Raw genomic sequence first — 15,395 nt, forward strand, 5'->3', positions numbered from 1 at the left:
GTCATCAAACAGACACGAGCTCATTTTTTTCCAAGTTGTGGAAATTAACGAATCCTCAATGACGTGCTGGCTGGCTGCACTCGCCGTGATCACATGTTCAACAAACCCTCAACGTCTTCGTCACTTATGGCTCTATGATGACATAGTGTACACCATACTTCTCTCTTAACTCGAATACTCTACTTCTAGAGTATACGGGGAATCAACCAAGATAATAAGATCTCTGATAGAAGTGATCTCCAAAATGTTCATCATGTCGGTAACGGCAATCGAGCATGACGTCGTATCTTCTGTGCCTATTGTCGCCAAGATTCAAACAATGCTCAGAAAGAAAAAACGCCGAAAACCACAACTGGAAGCGACAAGGACTCCAAGCAAGTGTTTCTCAGTAGCGCCCTGTTCTCAGAACCTTTCTCTATCAGATGAGCTACATGAGCTCGCTCTTTAGAAGCCGTCGAACAGAACATTATGCTGGAAGGGCAAAGATCACCGTCACCTCCTCCCAATCCAAGAAAATTGGGGAGTTGGACCCGGACCCAGATTTTAGAAAGTCTATGCCCTGGTAAATTAAATTCCTTCGGTCGGCATCAACAGAATTCCTCATTGCCCTTTATTCTGATATTTGTGACTTCGACGGACAAACAATCACGACAGAAAATATCCACCCGACATTCTCCCAACATTCTCCCGACATTCTCCCGACATTCTCCCGACATTCTCCAAGCAAGTGTTTCCCAATAGCGCCCTGTTCTCAATTCCTTTCTCTATCAGATGAGCTACATGAGCTCGCTCTTTAGAAGACCGTCGAACAGAACATTTTGCTTCAAGGGCAAAGGTCTTTCTGGCCCCATGCTTCCAGGGCCGAAAGATTCAGATTACAAGATCTGTTTCTTTCATGCTGGCCCTATACGTCCAGGGGCGAAAGATCCAGATTACAAGATCTTCTTCTTTCATATGTCCTAAGTGCGTCAGAACCGCATCTGGACTGGAAGGGCCGCATACTTCCAGGGCCGAAAGATTCAGATTACAAGATCTGTTTCTTTCATGCTGGCCCTATACGTCCAGGGGCGAAAGATCCAGATTACAAGATCTTCTTCTTTCATATGTCCTAAGTGCGTCAGAACCGCATCTGGACTGGAAGGGCCGCATACTTCCAGGGCCGAAAGATTCAGATTACAAGATCTGTTTCTTTCATGCTGGCCCTATACGTCCAGGGGCGAAAGATCCAGATTACAAGATCTTCTTCTTTCATATGTCCTAAGTGCGTGACAAACGCACCTGGACTGGACCATCACTAAATTCCTTCGGTCGACATCCTTGTTGGTGGTGACCCCATTGTCCTTTATTCTGATATTTTTGAATTCGATGGAAAGACAAGTTAACGACATAAATAACCCACATCCACCAGACATTCTGCTTGAGATCTAAAATCATCTGTTATCAATTGAGAACAAAACATCGAAATGAGCAAATAGAATGAAGGGAGTGAGGTTATTCAGGCACGCTTAATACCCACATAGACAATAATTGTTTTAATGAGATAATTGCGCTTACCCGCGCGAGCTGATTCACTGCTCTTTCTTGACCTTCAAAACTTCTAGTTGTACAGCCATCCTGCTTGAGATTGCCGTATTGGGAATTGAAGAAATACATCAACGGACTATTAAGAAACAATAGCCTTATGAGGGCAATTTCGTATGGCCTACAGAGCGAGTTAGAAGATGCTGCAAGGTACCAACATTTCCGCATCGATGCCGTTGCCGTACCCTTCTGATGATGACGTGCATTGCAGCTATTCGCTAAATGAGAAACGATCACCGTACACTCTTCCATCCGTTACCTCAATATGGGCAACAATAACGTAGAATCACATTATCTGATTCCTTTACTCTTTATCTTGCATCCAACAGCTTCAGATTATCTTCGATCCTACTCGCAAATGCATTGAAATGAACTAGAGGGTCGACAGAATCGCGAGCTCACTGCAAGTGCTTAGACACTCCTTTCCTCTAGTTGTTGATTTGAGGCAACGGAACAACTGGGTTCAATATATTGAGGAGTTCCATTCCTGCCTTCTACAATTGACATCCTATCTTCCTCAATCTTCCTCAATCTTCTAGATCTATTTATCCATCAATCTTACTTCATTACTTGATAAATGTTGACAACAACTGTTTGGGTGAAATCCCTGAAGTTCTGAAACCTTTCGTCAAAATTATTTAGAGAGGGCTAAAGGTTTCCTCAGTTGCATAATCGTTTGACTTGCATCAAGCAAAAAAGCAAAAAAAGTAAAAAGCTCGGCGACAAAAATACTTAGAACGCTTCATGGCTATTTTAAGCCAGATGTATTCTCAAAGCATGAGAAATTTCAGCGCGGCACATCTGTATGAATATATTGATTTAAAATAAATTTCTGGCTGACAAATGAGCTTACGGGACAGTTAGCTCCTTGATCTTGAACTAGTGCTGTAGCACATCCTTCGCAAGTGCAGGTATGTCCGCATGGATCAAATGCATACTGAAGTTGAAACATATGGAGTTATAGATGGATCCGGTTGATGTCGCATCCTACGTCTGACTCATGATATCAAAGCCAGAACTCTTACCTGAACTTCCTTAGCGTAACAGACAACACAGAGTTTGCGTTTCTCTACGATTGCCATTGCCTTACTCACATTGTGTTGCAGAATTTGTTGAGTCAAAGTCTTACGGCACGCTTCAAGCTCAGCATGTAATCTGCTATTCTCTTCGGCGAGTGAATTGTTCCTACTGGACAAGCGACGCGTCGCGGAAATCCAGCGAGTGACGGGCGGGGCATCAAACTTAACGAGAAACAGCTGTTTAGCTGAATGAACCAAACAAACGGTCTCCGCTCTGCCACTCAATGCTGGCAACTCGGACGAGGGGCTCGACGAATATGAAACCCCCGACGCTAACATATCAATTTCACCGTCAGTCCTGCTTCTCTTTTTCTCAATTGTCGATTGAGATGTCGTTTTGAATAAGCTACGGGCCGTTGAATTTCCTATCAAAGCAGAGAAACAAGGATCGCAGTGGAACGCCACTCCACCAGATATCGAGTTTGGAGACTTTCCAAACGACCTGCACCGAATTCTCCGCCACGATGACGATTGAATTTGATATTCCCAGACGTCATTCAGAGCAACACCATCACCGCAATCTCCGCCTTGGATCACCAAATTTCCTTCCAATTCAAATGAACAATGTCGTTGTCTCGATGGAGGCACGGGAGATTCTTTGGGAACCAATTTCGTGAAACATTTGTCAATGAATGAGAATTTCCAAAGATCACTCAAGATGCGCTGCTGGCTTCCAACTGAATTCTTCATTCCTCCGAAGATGTACATCGAATCATCGATTACTGTTGCAGAGTGATCGTCGCGAGGAGCGGGGAAAGTCGTCGACGGATCCTCGTCGGGAAGGCGTCAAGTTTTCCCATTCGTGGGTTCCGCAAGTCGAACGCCCATAAGTCGGAATACCGATAGCACGTTGTTCCCTGGGATTGTCGACGATACGATGGCGGATCTGGGACGCTCAAGTGAAAATCGTCGTTCTTGAATGATAATTCGGTGTCAGTGACATCTTCTTCTGGACTATTATCAAAGGAGGAGACATCAAAAGAGGGGGGCCTGCTGTTCCGGGGTGTCACGATACGAAGACTTGAACGCCGTTCCGGTGTTTTTGTGCTTCGCTTGGATGCTTTCCCTTGGTGCTCTTTTCCGCTTTGACCGATCGACCTGCCGCCAAAGATGTACATTTTGCCGTCGTAGATGACAGCTGAATGGCCACAGCGCGGTGGTGGTTTCTTGGTCGAGCTCGGCTGCACCACTGTCCATCGGTTTGTCGTTGGAGAGAAACTCCAAACATCACAAAACGTAACAAAGCCTCGCATTCCTCCAAAAGCGTAAAGTTGTCCGTCGAGTGGATTTGCGGCGCAAGTGAACCCTGATTTCGCATCGAATGGTGTCCCAACATTAATCGGATTCGGCGATAGGGGTGCGATTCCAAATGTGCAGCTAGCAATCCCTGAAGAGGCGCAGACAATACAAGATCCATTGGCACTTCAACACACTTTCAGTTACGGCTTACATCGTTCCAAATCAATACACGCCATTTCAAGAGTTTCTGGACTTCCTCCGATCAAATAAAGATGACTGTGCAGAAGTACTGAGAGGTGCAAATTTGGCGGTAATGGTGAACGGACGTCCAGCGGATGATACATGCAATAATAGTTCAAAATTGAATCAACCGATCGACTCCAGACGGAAGTGGCGAGACTTTCGTCGGAACTCGGATCATCATCGTCGGGAAAATTCCTGGTGGTTGGCTGTACAATCTCGATCAATGACGGGATGACAACGTGTGATGTGCGCATTGTTGTTCCTTTGTATTTGAGAATTTCTCTTAAATGACAGACTTCATTCGAAACTCTGCCATTAACATATTACAAACAACATCTGATACGCGCTCAACTTCTCAGGTCCCACACCTAGAATCAAAACAAGTTCAGGAACTTTGCATCCGAACTGAGTTCCTAAAATGAGACTCTGCTGTGTCGCGTACCGCACAACAGAGTTCTTGACTGTTGGACTGACAGGTCTCCTCAGTCAGTTTTTGTAAAGGATGCCGCACTCCACGACAATCGAAGACATCGCAATCGCAAAAGCATCTTCCACGTTTAAACCTTCAACCTTCAATAGCCGTTTCCGAATCCAAGATGAACAGAGCAAGGACCCAGTCGCAGATCGCGAGTGGAGTATCGACCTGCACGAGGTAGATTTCTGTTGCCTTTCTCTTTGTATTGGGTTTGTCCTCTTAATTTTTTGTTGCCCTCAGGGGGAGCCCGTGCTGACAGTCAAAGCTCTAGCTTGCGGAACTCTTGTAAGCCCAAGTGTCGCGCGAATCATACAATTTTATTATTCTTTCTAGGTTGGAGTTCTTTGCTCATTTCTCGCACTTTATTATTCGTTAAAAACGGGTACTCACTAATTTCTGTTCTATTTCTGAATCGGTATTTTTTTTAATTAGGAGTTATTCCGTCGCTTAACATTTTGAGTGGCCTATCGGTAGGGACGAACTTCTCTTCTTATTTTTTTCTCTCCTCATCTCCCAAGCGAGTTCCTGAAATGCATTTATTAATTTTAGGGCTTCCTTCTGATGAAGCTCCTCATGAGGATGCATATCTTCAGGTCGACATTCACACCACAGGAAAATGGAATTATTCAGGTACTTTTCCATATGGTTCTCTTTGCTTGACAGTTTTCTATCAGACTGTGTCGGTCGCCTGCTATGCAATGTCCAGCGTTGGCCTTGGGTTCGGCTCTTCCTATCTTGGAATGAGTCACAATGCTTATCTCGCGCTCGGCCCCTTCGAGGGAAATAACGAAAGCGACACGCTCAAGTTGACTTACGGTCGCAATCTCCTTTGGTGTTTAGCTTTGGGTAAGGAATCAATAGGATAGACTGGCTTTCACGGCAAGACAGCTATGCAAGAATAATCCCCAGTGATGAATACAAACGGAATGATCTCTGTCTTTCAGGTTTCTTCGGATTCTTTTTGGTATGACTCAAATTGGGACTCTTGGGAGTCATTCTCTTCTCATCACTCTGTCTCATCACTCTGTCTCATCACTCTGTCTCATCACTCTGTCTCATCACTCTGTCTCATCACTCTGCGTTCTGTAGGCTTTTCCCATTAGGAACACGGTCATTCTCAAGCAGAAGCTTCCATTTCCGTCTGGGACTGTGACAGCTTATGTTATTAAGAATATGCACAAACTAGGAAGCAAGGGCACAACCGTCTCGTTTGCGTATCTTAGTAAATTCTTCTCAATCGCGTTTTGCGTCAATATGATTACTTGGCTCTTCGGAAATCTCGACACGTTCCCAATTTTTGGACAGTATCTGTACGTACTCGCATGGGATCCTTCTCGAGTCTACGTGGGATCCTCCTCGTCTTTCTATGAGCTTGCCTTGTCAATTGCGTCCGATCTTCGTCTGTTTTCTTCCTTAGGTGTGACAATTTCACATGGTCTTTGGATTTGATGTAAGGATTTGTATTGGTAGTCGACAACGAAATCTTGTCTTTCGATATTTAGGTCGGATCATTCGGTATTGGAGCAATTCTCCCGTTACAGATTACCGGGAGTATGCTTTTCGGCGCCATTGTCGGCTACGGGATTATGCAGCCGTGTATAGCTACATATCGCAATGGCAGCGGGCCGAATGATTGGATCGATCTCGAAAATATTCCTGGGGGATCTCCGTATCTTGGCTTGATGAACTATTCCACTTTCGCTGGTCTCGCTGTGATGCTTGTTTGCGGAATTTGGACTATTGGTGTCGTCATCATAACACTTGTGAGGGACTGGTTGAGGGCAAGAAAGACTACAACTGATGAAAGTAAAGAAGTGGAAGATGGGATCCGAAGCCAGACTGAAGTTTTGAACGAGCTCTTTGTATCTTCGAATATTCCGTGGCCTGTTCCTTATGTTGGATATTTGGCCTTTAGTGTTTTTGCTATCCTGATTCTTCACTTCGTATTCAAAGTCCATTGGTATCAGACGATCGTCGCCATTTGTATCATTCCTATATTTGCGATGTCGAATGTTCAAGCAATGGGGAAAACAGATTGGGATGTTTCAGCCGCGTAAGTGAATCAATTCATATTCAATAGGAGTGTCTTTCGTTTTACTGTCATTACAAATTAGTTTTATCATTTTTACGGTTGATTGATCGACTGATTGATTGATTGATTGATTGATTCGTTGTTTTCAGGTATGGGAAGCTTATGATGTTTCCGTAAGTCATCGCCTCTTCTTACTTTTCACTCTCAACCACTCGTTGATTTAACGATTTTTGTTTAGATTCGGAATGTGGAATTTTGGTGAATCAATTCTTCCATCCTTGGCTCTCTGTTCTGTCACAATTTCTGGCTGTTCTAATTGTGCCAGTTTATTACAAGATTTCAAAACAGGACAGCTGCTTGGCGTTTCACCTAGCAAAATGTTCGTGGCGCAGTTCTTTGGCGCCCTTGCTGGTGCATTCGTTACCCCTACATTATTCTTATTACTTGATTCCGCATTTACGATACCGTCTACCGATCCACATTGTAAGCTTTCTATAGATAATATAAAAAATATTGATAAAATACATATAGAGGCCTCCAGCGTTGCAAGTACTTCGGCCTGGTTTCCCATCATCTACTGGTTCCATGCCAGTCGATACGTATTTGATGCCTGGGTTCAAATCCTACGCTGGAAGGCGATGGATGGATCCATTTTGAGGCAACGTCGTATTGATGGGCCATAGAAATCGAACCAATTAAATGTTGTGTATCTCTCGAAACGAGCGACTTTCCAAATTCTCATGTTTGTTTTTTCAGCTTTCGTTCCAGGACGGTACGGAATTATTTACAGAACACTAGTGAGTGTGATTGAGTCCTTGTTGATTTCTCGTTAATTTCCTTCTTATCGGCTATTTTCATTTTTTTGTGCTTCAGGCCGTTGTTGCCACAGGGAGTGGATTTTCGGCTCTACCCAGTGAGTTCTTGCTCTATTGAATATTCGTCGGTTATTTGCTCAATCAATATAACCGATTATTTCTCATTTTAAAATGTTTTTAATCGATTATTTTCTTCTTTTAGAAAATGTTCTATGGATCGCACTCGGTTTCGCTCTATTCGCGCTTTTATTAAACATCCTTCATACTTTTTTGGATGATAAATATACTCGTTGGATTCCCGATGCTTCAAGTTTATCGATAGGCATTCTTGTTCAACCAGCTGTCTCCTTACAATTCTTCATCGGAGGCGCATTAGTGTGGTGGTGGAGTCGTTGGAATTCGAGCGCCATGTCCCACGTCCCCTACATCGCATCTGGCGGTAAGAAATTTTGCCGTGCCACATTTGTCTCATCCTTCGTTCCCTAGCTGTTGCTGGGTCAGGTATATCAGTGGTGTGCCGCTGTGTGCTCTCCTTAGCTGACGTTCACCCCCCAATGAACGTCAAGTGGTCAGATGTGCCCCAAACACTGAGTGGTGCTGGATGGTTTGTCGGAATTTTGTTCATTTTGATATCACTTGGATTCGCCGCTTGTGGATTATGGTAAGTTTTCAGTACAGAACAATCTTGATGTCGATGTTGATGTGTGGCTGGATAGCCTGGGAAGTGGGCAGAGCGCTACAGTGTCTCTACAACATCTTTCAACCCAACTGTATCTCATGGTTCTTTCTACCGTAGGTTCTGGAATCAAACTAATGAACCAGAAGAAGAGAAGATAGAATTGGTGGATAAACATATCACGCGAGAGCCCTCGACGCCGTCATCCTTGAAGGAAAAGGCGTCGTAAAAAAAATTGGGGGTTCTTTTGACTCGCCCCAGTGGGCCATATTGCTTAGATTGTTCATTTATTGATACGGCGGTTGTAAATAATCGTAATTCCGTTCCATCTGAAACAGGTTGCTTCTCTCTTCTAGTTTCTGTGATTGTTTTTTGTAACTCCCAATTCTTCTTCCTTGTATTTTGTGGGCTTCTTTTTTTCTTTTATTCGTGACCACATACTTTCCTCATTGTCAAACATCGCAATCTTCTCATGGAATCATTGCTACTATTTCTAAGAAGCTTCTAACAATCTTCTAACAAGAATATGGCTGCTTCGGCGCGGAATGCAAATCCTCGGGCGTCTGGATACGCGCTCATGAGGGAATTGGTTGACCAAGAGAATTCCGATGACATTTCCTCATCTCGTGACGAATTTTCACCTACGTTTAATCTCTTCGAAAATTTGACAACAGAAGGATGGAAGCGACGGATGGTTGGTTCTAGCGTCAAGCTATGCCCTTTAGAAATGGCAGATCGGGAACTCGAAGACAGATTTGTTGAAGTTCGGCTTCCGCTGCTTCGTGAGCGCTTACGACTTCTCGCTATTTATTCTTTCGTTTCAATTATTATCTGTTTCTGTTGCGTCGTTGCTTCTTGTGGACATTCCGTTTTAGAGAGACTCGATGAATGGCCGGGTATGTCGAATATGTATATATATTTTTTAATATGTCATCAAGTTCTATTTATCTTTCCTATCGCTACTGTTATCTTTCCCATCACCACTACTATTATGCATCCATGTGTCCACCGTTCTCTTTCTCTCAGGTGGCACTCATTATATATTATTTTTCATTCAGTCCATCTTTTCAATCGTTGCTCTCTGCTTTTCCGCAAGGCTGAATTTGGTTTCCGTCAAAGTGATGGAATATTTTCCTTCGTGGCTTTCCGCTCTGGTGCGTTGGATTTTTGTTCAGATATTCACATTAAACGGTCTCGCTTGATGATCCACTAGTGCCCGATGCGTCTTGATGAGAATTTTTAATTTGTCTCTCCATCTTATCAGGAATTGGCAATTATTGAGATTAATTATTTTTTGTTACAACGCGAAAATCTTTCTGCAGCTCAATTCACTCCATACTTTACGCATGTTTTCACGTCTGTGCTGTTCCAAGATGCGTTTTTTCCTGCAAGGTGAGCGAATTCAAAACTTATTCAATGTAGAAATGAAACATATTCCAAAGTGCAAACTTATTCAAGCAGAATTTTGTTATGTTCGCCAGAGTGCTTGCCATTTTTCCCGCTCATTGCGTTATCGGCGTCCTTCCTTGCGTCATGCTGGTCTTCCACGTTGTATTCGGAGTTGCTGTTTCAAAGTAAGACGAATAGAAAATTTCCTTTTTATTTTTAGCATTTTTGCAGCTTTGATCTTGCGCGGTTGTTGTTCACTCCAGTGCTCGCTTTTATGTTCTATTCGATTCGGTACCAGATTGAGCTGCTTGAACGATTCGAAACTTTCCGTCATATTGTACGTCATCATGATAGAGCTGTAGACTAGGGCTGAATGATTGACTGAAGAGATGGCCTCAATTGTGCAAATAGTTTAATTGCTTTATTTGTTATGCTCAATTGTTGCAAATAATCACCCCATTTATTGCAGAGAGGACTGCGAATCGCAAAAGAGGATTCAGTGTTTTCATTATCGAAGATGTCAAGGGCCGAGCAGTTGATAGAAGCAACAAAAGAGGTGCGATGTCCCAATAGTGTGTTGTTCTCGTTGATGCTCTTCTTTAGTGTCAAGTGGCGTTAATGGAAGCGAGACGCTTAAAGAATTTCCGGCCGTTAGACATTTGCGAGGGACTGCTTGAACAAATGACTTCGGTGATCCTTCGTGCGGGGCCAGATTTAGACGATCTTGGAAAAACGGACTATGAAGGTCCAGCGGATACTCGAACGGTTACTTACACAGCAGAGGAGGGCGGCGCTTATCAATTGCTTTACGGCGATCCTGCAGAGGCGAAACCGGGACGCCGAGGATCAGTTCTGCCTGGAGGGTCGCCCGGATCGTCCAGAAAGACATCGGAAGAGAGTGAACACGACCTCATCAGCGGCTTAATTGCTGTGACGCCAACAGAAACGGTAAGTCGTTAGAATTTCCCCCTATGTCCCAAAACTTCTCCTTCAACTAATCACTGGTGGCGCTTTCCTTTCAGTGGGAGGTGCCGCAGAAAATCATGGATCAGTTGGGCCATGAAATGACGTTGAATCTATTACAGGTGAGTGAATGCTGATGTTGTTTCTCTTCCACCTCTCAACCATGGAAAATAAGGATTCGGACTTGTAATTCTGGCCATTAGGTTAAATTAGAACGTCCACTGCCGGTGCTCGGGAAGCATCTTGTATCTCCATTCGTTAAGGATGTTCTTATTCCTGATCTAGTTCTTTCGGAGTTCTTACAACGCTTAGAGGATCTCTACCTTAGAAATCCGTATCATAACAGTTTGCATGGACTCGCTGTGGGGCATCAAGGCTGTATTCTCCTGCGGACATTTGGAATTGTTAAGAAGCAAGTGATTTCCAATACATCCAATTATCATTTTTCATTTGCGGTAGTGGCGTTTCATTCGGTAGCCTTGAAATTCTTGCGTTTATCGTTGCGTGCATGGGCCATGACGGCAAGTTCATGACACATGTGGCATGTGGGACTATGCTTTTCTCTCAGCCGGCCATCCAGGTCGAACAACGAGCTATCTGAGAAAGTTCAGGGATCCTCTCGTGAGTTCATATAAACGCTGCTTCCTAGTTCATATCAATTGCGTAAACCCTGCTTCCTTGGCAACGTCTACTTTGTTACGCTTTGTGGTCATTCTTTCAGTTTATTTTGTACAACGAACAATCTCCACTTGAAAACATGCACGCAGCGCTTCTGCTGTCTTTGCTTGAGGGGTGAGAGTTATCATACTCGATTCAGACCTCGACGTTAGAAAATCTCCTTTTCCTGGAAATTCTACAAGATTTCCTTCTTCTTATCAATTCTTCTTACAGGCAAACGGCCAATATCTTCGCCAATGTTATAACTGGTGATCTACCCGTCATTCGAAGGCGCATAGTGGAACTGATTCTTGCTACTGATATGGTTCATAGTGCGAAATATGCAGGCGAATTTAGACTTCAGTGCGCTAATCCAAAATTTGATCCTCTTAACTCAAACGAAGATGCTTGGTCGGTTAGAATTAATCAAACAGAAAAAATTGTGTTTCCACATCAGGAAAGTTGCAAAAATTTGCATCAAAGCTGCAGATTTGGGACACGCTGTGTTGCCCTTAGATCAACACATTGAATGGTCATATCGAGTTGTAGAAGAATTTTATCAACAAGTGAGGCACACACCAATACGATTGAATTTGTATTCTGGTTGTCAGACGGACGATGAGAACTTCTACCACCTTCCTCGTGATCTCCTCTACTTCGATCGCGAAGTTCATAATGAGAAGTTCAGCTACAATCAAAATATGTTCATGAATTATATGGCCACGGTTAGTATTCACAACCATCTTTATTCTTGTTTGCCTTATTTATTTTTGTTTGCTTCCTATTTTTGTTTCTTCTTCAGCCGGTTTGGAGCTCCCTTTGGCGCTACCACGACTTCCCCGTCATTCATGAATGTAAAAAAACGTTTGAGTTTAATTACGCATTTTGGAAGCAGGAACTCAACGATGGGCACACCAGAGACTACACACTTCCTATAGAACTTGGCCTCTTCAAGACGAAGGGAGACGCCGCTATGCAACCCCTTCTTGATATGGAGGACGATTTGGTGCGGCGTTTAAGGAGATCGAATCGGTCGTCAGTAGTGCTGCCTGGTGAAAAGGAAGCAAGGCCAGCAAGGAGGCGTTCTGATCTTGGAATTGAATTGTTGAATCCCCTGCAGCCATCAGTGAGTCTGAAGCGCGATCCAGAAGAAGAAGCATCAAGCAGTAAGAGCAGCAGTGAGAGCAGCAGTGAGAGCAGCAGTAAGGGAAGCAATCAGGGAAGCAATGAGCCGTTGATACAATTTAAGGAGGATCCGAAACAACAAAAAAACCCGCCTGAACAGCTAACTCGAACAGAAGCTGAAACCACAACTGACTCCTATCGACGGTAATTTCTTAATTGTTGTCGCCAATTGATTTTTAGAATTTATCGCTCAAATTGTTTTGCTGTAATGTTGTACAAAAACCAGTCAATTTTTAGTTGTCACTGGTTTTTGTACAACAAGTCTGTACAACCTGTTCAATTAGAATCGTTCATCTTTCTGTGAGAATAATTGCGAGAAATACTGGACTGTACACTCAATTACAATAATTGGATTGTATACAGTCGCTCGAGCGTTACCTTAAAAGCATTTTCTGTAATCCAAAAAATTCAACAAATTCGAGTACGATTTGATAACAAATTTGAGTACGATTTGTACTACGTTCTCATATTGAGAGTCAATCGAGTTCCGAGCAATCCTTCAGTGTGCTTCACACCGTCATAACCCTCTCTGTTCAACACTCCCACATCAATCCTTTCTGCATTTGTTTCCAGAAACACCTGTTAAGAGATACGAAGTTGAGAAAATGTTGAGGGGTTTCTACAGCTTACTTCAGCTGTTGAGAGAGCTTCAGACGGCAGATGCACGAGAGGTGGAGCTATCGCATCTTTCTCTGGCCAGTGAGCCCTATTCGTTTCCTTCACATGGTTCGGAACATCGAATCCTTCATCGTGAGCTGTGTCCGATTCCAACTTCTTACGTGCATCTACAACAACTGGTTGCAAACTCTCAGGAACGAGCAGCTTTGAGACAATGTAGACCATTCCATTGATTGTTTCAATCCCGTTGTTGAGATCAACAGGGGCTGCGATTGAACCATCTTCGACAGAAACAATTGCCCGTGTTGCGGCAATTCCTTCTGGTGCTTTGGATTTCTCTATACGAATTGTTAACTCTGAACCTGCCAGTGTCTCGAATTGATGCTCTCCTTCCCAGAGCTCTCCAATCTGAGAAAGAAGAAGGAGTCAGTCATCCGTCACTGATAATGGTTCTCACTTTCACTGTTTGGGGAATGATGTGGTTTGAAAGAACATCCAGCGCCTCATTGTATTGAAGGTAGTTGCCAAGCTGCAAAAAGGCACACAAAGAGTACAAAGCACCCCTAAGTGCCTCATTACCTGATCAAATGACGCTTCCTCAATAGCAACATTATCGGGAGCCAAATATGTAAGGTCCCTTGATTGGTCAAGTTTGAAACCCAATTCTAAAAATGGAGCGTTTCCGGTGGGAAAAGAATCCAAAGCAGATGACCAACCTGTTTCCCGCAGCAAGGACTCCAACTTTGACAACGACTAAAGAAAAGCGGATAGAACAAATTCAAACTGTTGACCCTCTCACTGACCTTGTTTTTTTTAACGATTTGAGTCACGGTGTTAAGACCATTTTGCGGGGATGCGACAACGATTGTTGCAACAAATAAAAGGTGGAAATGTAAGTAATGCATTATCTATTGACTAGCAGTATTTGGCGTGAATTAATGCAAGTGAAATGGAGAACCAGAAAACAACAGCTCCTACGGTCGAAAAAAAAACAGACATTTGAGTGCGAGACTTGTGAATGAGAAGCCACCAGGTATGGAATAGTTATCCATTGCATGATGCTCATGGGGGATGGAGTAAGAAATGCTCCCCTATTGATGGATCTTGCTGATATAAGGAACACTCTATATTATCAAGGTCTCCAATGCCTTCAGCAGTTTCTAAAATTCTAATGGCAACGTCACAAGATCTAGATAGAAAAAGAGTAAAATGCATGCTGGTGAGAACGCATCTTACCTGCCGTGGTAAAAAAGGCGCATCGAATTGATGATACTCCCAAGAACAATAATAATTGTTATTACAACAACCAGAATTGATCGATTGGCAGTTTTTTCAGATTTTGTGGATCCAACCAATGAGATTAAACCAGAGAGAATGAATGAGAACAAGCCTACAAGAAGAAAGTTTTACGCTTGTTTGGTCTCGATTTCGTACCTAGTGAAAGTGTTCCCAGAATTCCATGCAGAAGCTCTTCAAGCGTTTCCTTTGCTTCCCGAGCAGATTCGATGCCCTTCGGCCCCCTTAACGCAAGAGCAGGCGCCCACAGACACGCGAAACTGGACGCAACAATGACGTAAAGATGACTCATTAAGGCAGTAGTGAGAAGTGCAGCTTGAAGAGTCCCAAACAGATACGACGGTTGTAGCGATAAGTCGATATTTGCAAGTGCTTGCGATGCGAATCCTGATAGAAGGGCCGCCTGAGACGCTAGTATCCAATAGTTGGAAACAAACCAATCAATTTCCTTTAAAAACCAAAAGGATGCAAAAGTATAAATGAAAGAATGCTTACCCGCTGTTGAACTTGACCAGCGGAGGAAAGTGCTGAACCAAAGATGTTATTCTTGAATACAGACAACATATTTTGCTACGAAGAAAGAAACATGCGCGAAGTACGTGATAAAGAGCAGATCCACTGAAAGCACAACACGTCGCAACAATCTCCGTTAAAAAGACACCTTTCCCCTACAGGGCGACACGCAAAATGTTCAGCTGGTGGATGGTCTGTCTGGTGAGAAGGTAGAACGAAAGCTAAAGGAGGAATTTGATAAACCTGGAGATGACGTTGCGACTTTGTTGGTAGAAGAAGAAAGGCTAGAAGAAACACCTGAGGCGTCCAGGGGCTACAAAAAAGCATTCAAATATTGAAATACAGAGAAACATTGAAGCATTGCGAGAAATTTGAACGATTTGTGGAACCACTCTACACACATATTCAAAAATCTTGAAAAAACGATAGGCATATTGATACATAAAAACCTATTGCAGACACTCCAGGAAGCTCAAAAAATAGATTAATCCGGATTAAGGCTTGAGGCTGGCTTCTGAGCCCTTTCAGGAATTTTGATAATTTTCGCGCGATAGCAATCGACAAAAAGAAATTCCCATTGTCTACGAGATTCAGGTAAAAATTTAGTCCGTCCTGTTAATTCTTGAGGCCCTTT

General features: G+C 43.3%; 1 protein-coding gene across 1 annotated transcript; it reads right to left on the reverse strand.

The window, feature by feature from the left end:
• Positions 1–14,014: 14,014 nt before the first annotated feature.
• LOC129616968 (uncharacterized) lies at positions 14,015–14,812 on the reverse strand. Its single transcript, XM_055532441.1, has 4 exons — positions 14,744–14,812; positions 14,387–14,696; positions 14,189–14,342; positions 14,015–14,141 (listed from the first exon to the last, which is right to left on the reverse strand). The coding sequence occupies exons 1-4, from the start codon at positions 14,810–14,812 to the stop codon at positions 14,015–14,017; spliced, it is 660 nt and encodes a 219-aa protein (XP_055388416.1).
• Positions 14,813–15,395: the final 583 nt, after the last annotated feature.

Source organism: Condylostylus longicornis, unplaced genomic scaffold (assembly GCF_029603195.1).
Source record: "Condylostylus longicornis isolate FDR11 unplaced genomic scaffold, ASM2960319v2 ptg000349l, whole genome shotgun sequence".
NCBI classification, from domain to species: domain Eukaryota; kingdom Metazoa; phylum Arthropoda; class Insecta; order Diptera; family Dolichopodidae; genus Condylostylus; species Condylostylus longicornis.